At 59.5% G+C, this 6,563-nt stretch overlaps 1 protein-coding gene across 3 annotated transcripts; it reads right to left on the bottom strand.

Moving 5' to 3' along the window:
• Nucleotides 1-1,248: 1,248 nt before the first annotated feature.
• Nucleotides 1,249-6,423, bottom strand: Trappc2l (trafficking protein particle complex subunit 2L). Of its 3 annotated transcripts, none has more exons than XM_069987854.1 (5): nt 6,325-6,423; nt 4,959-5,131; nt 3,674-3,761; nt 3,451-3,530; nt 1,249-2,795 (listed from the first exon to the last, which is right to left on the bottom strand). In XM_069987854.1, exons 1-5 carry the CDS (start codon nt 6,355-6,357, stop codon nt 2,750-2,752), a joined length of 420 nt encoding a protein of 139 aa, XP_069843955.1. In that variant the 5' UTR covers nt 6,358-6,423; the 3' UTR covers nt 1,249-2,749. The 3 variants fall into 3 exon arrangements, with proteins under 3 accessions (XP_069843955.1, XP_069843958.1, XP_069843956.1); XM_069987857.1 differs by having other exon boundaries at nt 4,959-5,108; nt 6,325-6,383; XM_069987855.1 differs by lacking the exon at nt 6,325-6,423 and adding an exon at nt 5,226-5,290.
• Nucleotides 6,424-6,563: the final 140 nt, after the last annotated feature.

A 6,563-nucleotide genomic window follows, 5' to 3' on the forward strand; every position in this document is an offset into this window, starting at 1 on the left:
AGGGCACATTTCGCCAAATGAACCACTGACAGAAGCTCACAGCTCCGAGGTGGCCCCTCGCCTCTGCTTACTTCATTCCGTAAGCCCCACGGAGCTGCTGAGCGCTCTCTCAGGCCCTAACCCACACCCTTCCTCCAGCACTGAGACCTGGGACTGGCGCCCACCCTGCTCGGGCCCCCGGGGGCTGGTCTGCCGTACACCCCAGGGTCACTCAACCTTTGACCTTGAGACAGCACTGCCTTTACTAAGGTGAATGGTGTTCCCCAAAACATAGCTGCCTCACCAGAATCTGAAGGAATACCAGTTCTTTGCAAATGTCTTCGCCTGGCATTAACTGGAGATCTCCAGGTGAGATTGTCCTGGGCTATCTGGGTAGGCTCTAAATCCAATGGCTCAGGCGAGATGGACAGAGACAGGTGGCAAAGGTGTGGACACCCACAGCGGGCAGCAGCCGCAGGACTTCCGGCAAAGCCAGAGCTGGCCCTGCCCCTCATTAAACATCCTTTCTTCAGAGCCGTAGGGATTGCTGCTCTGAGCAGGAGGAAGCTGGTCAGTGGTAGTAGGAAGGCCTCCAAGAACGCACAGCCTGACCTGTGCACAGCCCCAGGAGTCTCTGGTAGTGACCAGATCTGCCCTGCCAGCCACTGCAGCTCCCAGGACTATCTGCCCTGGGGAAATGGAGTGGTCTGGTTGCTTTCTGAGGCTAAGGGTGAGCCTTCCCAAGGCAGGGCCTGCCCTCAGGAGCCCGCGGGCTGCAGGGGCTGAGCTGCGGTCTGGATAACTCCCGTAGCCCAGCAGGGTGTCCCCGAAGCAGAGGGGATGGCCTCTGTTCTGCATGGCTGCCACCGTGCCCTCAGCTGGGCAGGCCCGTCATCAGACCCGCACCATAGAGGGAGCTGCTCTAAGGAGGGCCTGGGGGTCTTTTTTCTCCCTGACTCAGGCTTGCACAGCTGGGATGGGAGCTGAAGCAAGCACCCCCGGAGTGGGAAGGACCCCAGGCTACTGCTCCGTTGTGGGCACAGGAAGCACGGGGTGGGCAGGCAAGCACAGCAGGCAGGGATACACAACAGGTCGCCTAGACCAAGAGCCACAGCTGACCAGGGCTGACTGAGCAGCTGCCAGGCTCAGCTTCGAGGCCCCGCAGGGGTGATGTGCACAGCACAAAGGCCAGCAGGCGGCAAAGCCCTGCTTTCTAGAGCCTGAGGCCTGGGCCGGCTGCCGCTAACAGGAATCCCACACAGCAGTGGCTCAGGACAGGGCGAATTTTATTTTCTCACAGAGGGCTGGCCACTGGCACAGGCTTCTTGCTTTCTGCTCCATCCTGCGCGTGAATCTCGTCCCCACATCTCAAGAAGGCAGTGTGAGCTCCAGTGGTCACCGCCAAGCAGCAGGCAGGAAGGCAGAGGTGAAGGGCACCTCCTCCCCATCCACAGGGCTTTCCCGCAGGACTCTCCACACACCTCACCCCTGCTGTGCTACAGAAGGAACACGCAGCCTCACCCTGTCTCCAGGAACCCTAGGGAACGGGGAGAGGCAGGCAGCCCGCAGACGGGGTGACCACTCCGGGCAGCTCCACCCAATCCTGCCCCGTCCTCCGACACAAGCATCAGGCTCAGCACTGCTGCTCACTTGCTGTCCTTCTAGGCCCCGCTGCCTGCTCACCAGGGGTAGGCCTGGGGCTTCTCAGGGAAGTTAAAAAATGAGCCTGTGCTCCCTAGAAGGGAAGCAAGTCAGAGCAGCAGACAGCTCCCCTGACGAACCCTGACCAAGCCTTCAGAGACTGCCGGGAGCTGGTGGCTCAGAAGCCAGCATGGAGCAGGGTCACCAATGGACCTGGGTCCAAGGACGGCCCCCATGGCTTGCCATGGTATCAGGTGACCCAAGGGGCACCAGCCCCACCACGGACGCCAGGAAGCAGCTGCTCCCACTGCCCTGGTAACGGGCCGTCCTCTGGACGCCGGCTGCACAGGACTGGGGAAGGCAACCAACTGGGGAGCTCTGGCTTGTCTGCAGGGCCGCAGGGCCCCAGGCCATCTTCTAACCTCCGGGGCCCCTGAGACCAGGAAAAGGCTTGCCCCTGCTCTCTGGGCATTTGGAAACTACTGCAGCTGATCAGATGTGTGGTCTATGAGGCTTTTTTGTTTTGGTTGGTCGTGGGGCTTGAACTCGGCTTGAGTGCTGTCCCTCAGCTCTTCAGCTCAAGGCGAGCGCTCTACCACTTGAGCCACAGCGCCACTTCCAGTTTTCTGGTGGTTTATTGGAGGTAAGAGTTTTACAGCTTTTCCTGCCAGGGCTGGCTTTGAACCGTCCGGTTCCTGGCTCACGAGGCTTTCTTGATTTCACAGCAATTCAGAACTCAGCGTTCTGAAGGTAAGTGCCCTGAATCGCCTCCACCCTGACCCCTGGAGACTTGCTCAGCCAGTGAGAAGACCCAGCAGAGGCCCACGTCCTCTCCCCAGGGCCCTCCCCGGTGCATCCCAGCTCCTACCTAGCCCCGGGCAACCTGCCTCCCGCCCCCCACCCCCATTCCACCGGGAACTGGGTCCTGCTGCATCTGGTCCCTGGAAGGTTATTAGCTTAGTCCTCTGCTAATACAGGACAGAGCAGATCTCAGCTCACAAGGCCTTTAGTGGAGGACCTGGCACAAGGCCACCGCCCGGTGCACCTGTCACACTCAGCAAGAGGAAGGAAGGGATGGCCGGCTCCAAACAGGCGCGTACACGTCCGTCTTCAGCAGCAGAGCCGCCTCTCAGCAGACCTGGATCATCATCGACGTCACCATGTTGTCGAAGGCTCTGCAAAGAGAAACCACTGGCTCAGCAGGACCAGCTCCCATCCCCCACCCCACCCTCCAGGGGCTTCAAGGAAGGAGACCCCACAGACAGCTGGGGTAGGAGCCTGCCGCGCTGGGCACACGGACTCCACCTCTGCAGTGTTGTCAGAGTCCCACCATCTTCCCTGGAGGACCTCCCAGGCCAAGGCCAAAGTGCGTGGGCAGCGTTGTCCTCACCCTACACAGTTCAAGGACACCTGCCTGCTCTCCCCCAGAACAGAGCATTGACCCAAGACGCCAGTGCCCAGCCAGGAAAGGCATGCGGGAAGGAGTCCCTTAGGAATTCCTGGATAGACACACACACACAGAACCCACACTTGCCATGAATTACAGGCATGACTGGTCACATATCAAGTCTACCTGGGGGCTGTTTGAAAGACACCTGTAGTCAAGCATCTGCTCACCACAGAAGGCAGGATAGACAATTGGACCCTTGAGAACTGTCTGCATGTCCCCAGGCATACACAGCCCCCCGCCCCACTACACCCCACATCTGCTGGGTAGATGGGCGTCTGCATGAGCAATGATTTGGTAAAAAGGCCTTGCCACTTTGAAGCTGGGGGGCTGGGGGCTTTCCACACCAGAAGGCTGCAGCCAGGTAAGGAGGGCAGGCCCACCTGGACTGGATGCGGTCGCCAGGGTTGTAGAAGGGGTTGCACATCACATCTGTGTAGGAATTGTGCAGCTTACGGAACATCTGGAACAAAACCCAACAACAGCTAAAATGAACTTGCAAAAAGACCAGTACCAGAATTCTGGCTCCTCAGCATCTTAACACAAAGAAAGGGAAATGGAACCCAGCCACCCATCCAGGAGTGGCCTCCAATCCCCAGAACGTACGCTACGAATTTCATTGTCCCGAAGGGCTGTGTTGGAGGAATCCACCACCATGACAAACTTCACCTTGGAGTTAGTCACATACCCGTATCTGCATTAGCTGGTTAAGGAGTTTGCTTTGACACAAGGACTCGGTTACAACAAATGACACACATCCCGGTTGAGAGCCTGGGAACCTGGGATCTCTGTGTGCCTCATTCTGGAGAAGCCTGACGCCTTCCAATCCCAGCAAAGGCCCAGGCCAGGACATTCCTTGGGCACTGATTAGTGTTTGCTGCAGGAGCAGAGGAAGCTAAGGCCCAAAATTCACAGGCCCTGTGAACTGACCACCTGCACAGGTCTAAGTGAATGCTGGGCCCTGGCTCACACAGTCAAGTCTTCACAAGTAAGATGAACCTCCTCTGGAGGCCATGTCAGTTGCTCCTGGGTCACTATCAGCATGGACAGCTATATTATTCCCTACAAGAATGTCCTTGAACTCCGTGATCTTGAGCACTTTTTCCAAAGGATTTGCCACGCATTTTGAGTACCTAACAACGATATAGCAAATAAATACATTTATGTATATAAATATTTATAATGAAGTAACAATCATTTATAGTGAAATAAGTGAAACAATCACTCTTGCCCAAAGGTGATGGTCCTGAAACACGAGGAGACATCTTTTTTTTTTTTTTTTGTCGGTTGTGGGGCTTGAACTCCTGGCCTGGGCGCTGTCCCTCAGCTCTTCAGCTCAAGGCGAGCGCTCTACCATTTGAGCTACAGCGCCACTTCCGGTTTTCTGGTGGTTTATTGGAGATAGGAGTCTCACGGTCTTTCCTGCCCGGGCTGGCTTTGAACCGCGATCCTCAGATCTTAGCCTCCTGAGTAGCTAGGATTACAGGCATGAGCCACCAGCGCCCGGCGAACACGAGGAGACATCTTACAGGTACAAACTTAGGAGGCCTGGGTCCTCCAGCTTCATTTTTTTCCCAAACTAGTCTTCCAAAAGGTTAGAGGTGTCAGGTACCAGTGGCTTACATCTGTAATCCTAGCTACTCAGGAGGCCGAGATCTAAGGGTCGTGGTTCAAAGCCAGCCCAGGCAGGAAAGTCCGTGAGACTCTGATCTCCAATTAACCACTAGAAAACTGGAAGTGGTGCTGTGGCTCAAGTGGTAGAGCACTTGCCTTACACTGAAGAGCTGAGGGACAGCGCTCAGGCCCAGAGTTCAGGCCTTCATTAGCTTCAGGCCACCCCAGCTGCCCATCCAGTTGAAAACCCTCATGTTTTTCTTTCCAGGAAGGATACACCTTGTAGTCCTCGGTCGGGTACAGTAGGCCCAGGTAGAGCTCCCTCTGGTCTACTAATGCCTTCCCCATGGCAGAGATCTTCTCCTCTATCACATCCAGAGATGTGTGCACCATGTAATGGAACTTCAGCTCATTTTCCATGGGGGTGCTGCGGATGTAGAGAGGATAATTCTGCAAGAAAGAATGGTGATAGCTGAACAGTCCACCCACCCGCAGGTTTCAGCTCTAAAATGCGCCTCTTGAGGTGTGTGCATGGCCAACCAACCATCGCTGGAGAATGCAACGCCTCCAAAATCCCCAGCTTGATTCTCCACGCTGCAGTAGGAACTGCTTTCCACTCAGCAGGCCTATGTGCTGCTTGCAGAAGTGTGAAGACAATTCAGGAAAATGGCTTTGAACACAGCCTGACCACAAACCCTGTCACCTGGTGAGTCACTCGCCAGGGGTCCACTCAGCCTCTCCCTGTGTGCGGGCCATCCTAGCATGGCACCATGATACTGCTTCCTACACACCACGCAAAACACGATCATCTCAAACCCACTCATCTCCAGTTCTGAGGGTCCTGACCCTGGAACGCACAGCTTTTCTTTGGGCTCCATCCCCTCCTAGCTGGACGGTATCTGGTCAACTGACCCACAACAGACGGCCAGACTCAGGAAGGTCCAGCACTGTACCATGGCTGTGGCCACTCCGGACAGCTTTCTGGACGTGGATTAATGGGGACACAACTCCACCATCAGGAAGAGAGCCTGTCGGTGCCAGGAGCAGCACACCCGTGGAAGGCCCTGGCCTCGGGCAGCCTCCCGCGGCCGCGGCCCCCGCGCACCCCGGGGGCTCCCGCAGCAGGCCCTGTCCGAGCACTGAGGCTGGATGGCGGCGTGCAGGCCGGCCGGCCGGGCTGGGGCGGCGGGGAGGCCGCCGGGGCCGCACCGGAGGGCGGAGCGGAGGGAAGGGAGCGGGAGGCAGGCGCGGCCGCCGGCGGGCCAAGCGCGCAGGCCGGGGCCGGGGCCGGGGCGGGGGCCGGAGGGCGGAGGGCCGAGCGCGCAGGCCGGGGCCGGGGCCGGGGCGGGGGCCGGAGGGCGGAGGGCCGAGCGCGCAGGCCGGGGCCGGGGCCGGGGCCGGGGCCGGAGGGCGGAGGGCGGAGGGCGGAGGGCGGAGCGCGCCCGGCCCGCCCGGCCCCCCGCGCCCGGCCCGCCCGGCCTCCCGCGCCCGGCCCTCCGCGCCCGGCCCGCCCCGCTCTCCGGGGGGCCCAGCCCCGGGCGCGGCGTGCAAGGCGGGCAGAGGGGTGGCGAGGGAGCACGCGGCCGCGGCCGACGCCGCAGCCCTCGGGTCGCGGGGGTCGCCGCCCACCCGCGCGAACGCACCTCCTTGGCGATCACCGCGATGCACACCGCCATCTTGGCAGGACGCGCGTCGCGTCATGTGACCCGCTGCCGGCCTCAACCTCACCTCTGGCTGTCATTCAGCCGAGAAGGCTCCGCCTCCCGGGACGCAACCAATCATACCGGGCTCCGGCCGCTCTGGCCCTACCCATCCGGAAGTGTTGGTCACGCCCCTTCCCGCGTGGTCCCGCCCACCCCGTCACTCGCCGGCTCACGTTCCT

Source organism: Dipodomys merriami, unplaced genomic scaffold (assembly GCF_024711535.1).
Source record: "Dipodomys merriami isolate MVZ:Mamm:240054 unplaced genomic scaffold, mDipMer1.0.p SCAF_348, whole genome shotgun sequence".
Taxonomy (NCBI): Eukaryota; Metazoa; Chordata; class Mammalia; order Rodentia; family Heteromyidae; genus Dipodomys; species Dipodomys merriami.

Bases quoted from the DNA above. Each gene is read 5' to 3' on its own strand.
- Trappc2l (XM_069987854.1), bottom strand. From the start codon at position 6,357: ATGGCGGTGTGCATCGCGGTGATCGCCAAGGAG. The intron at 3,762-4,958 runs GTATCCTTCCTG...CAGCTAATGCAG, and splicing joins CCGACCGAGGACTACAAGGT to ATACGGGTATGTGACTAACT. The intron at 3,531-3,673 runs GTACGTTCTGGG...GTTTTGTTCCAG, and splicing joins GGGACAATGAAATTCGTAGC to ATGTTCCGTAAGCTGCACAA.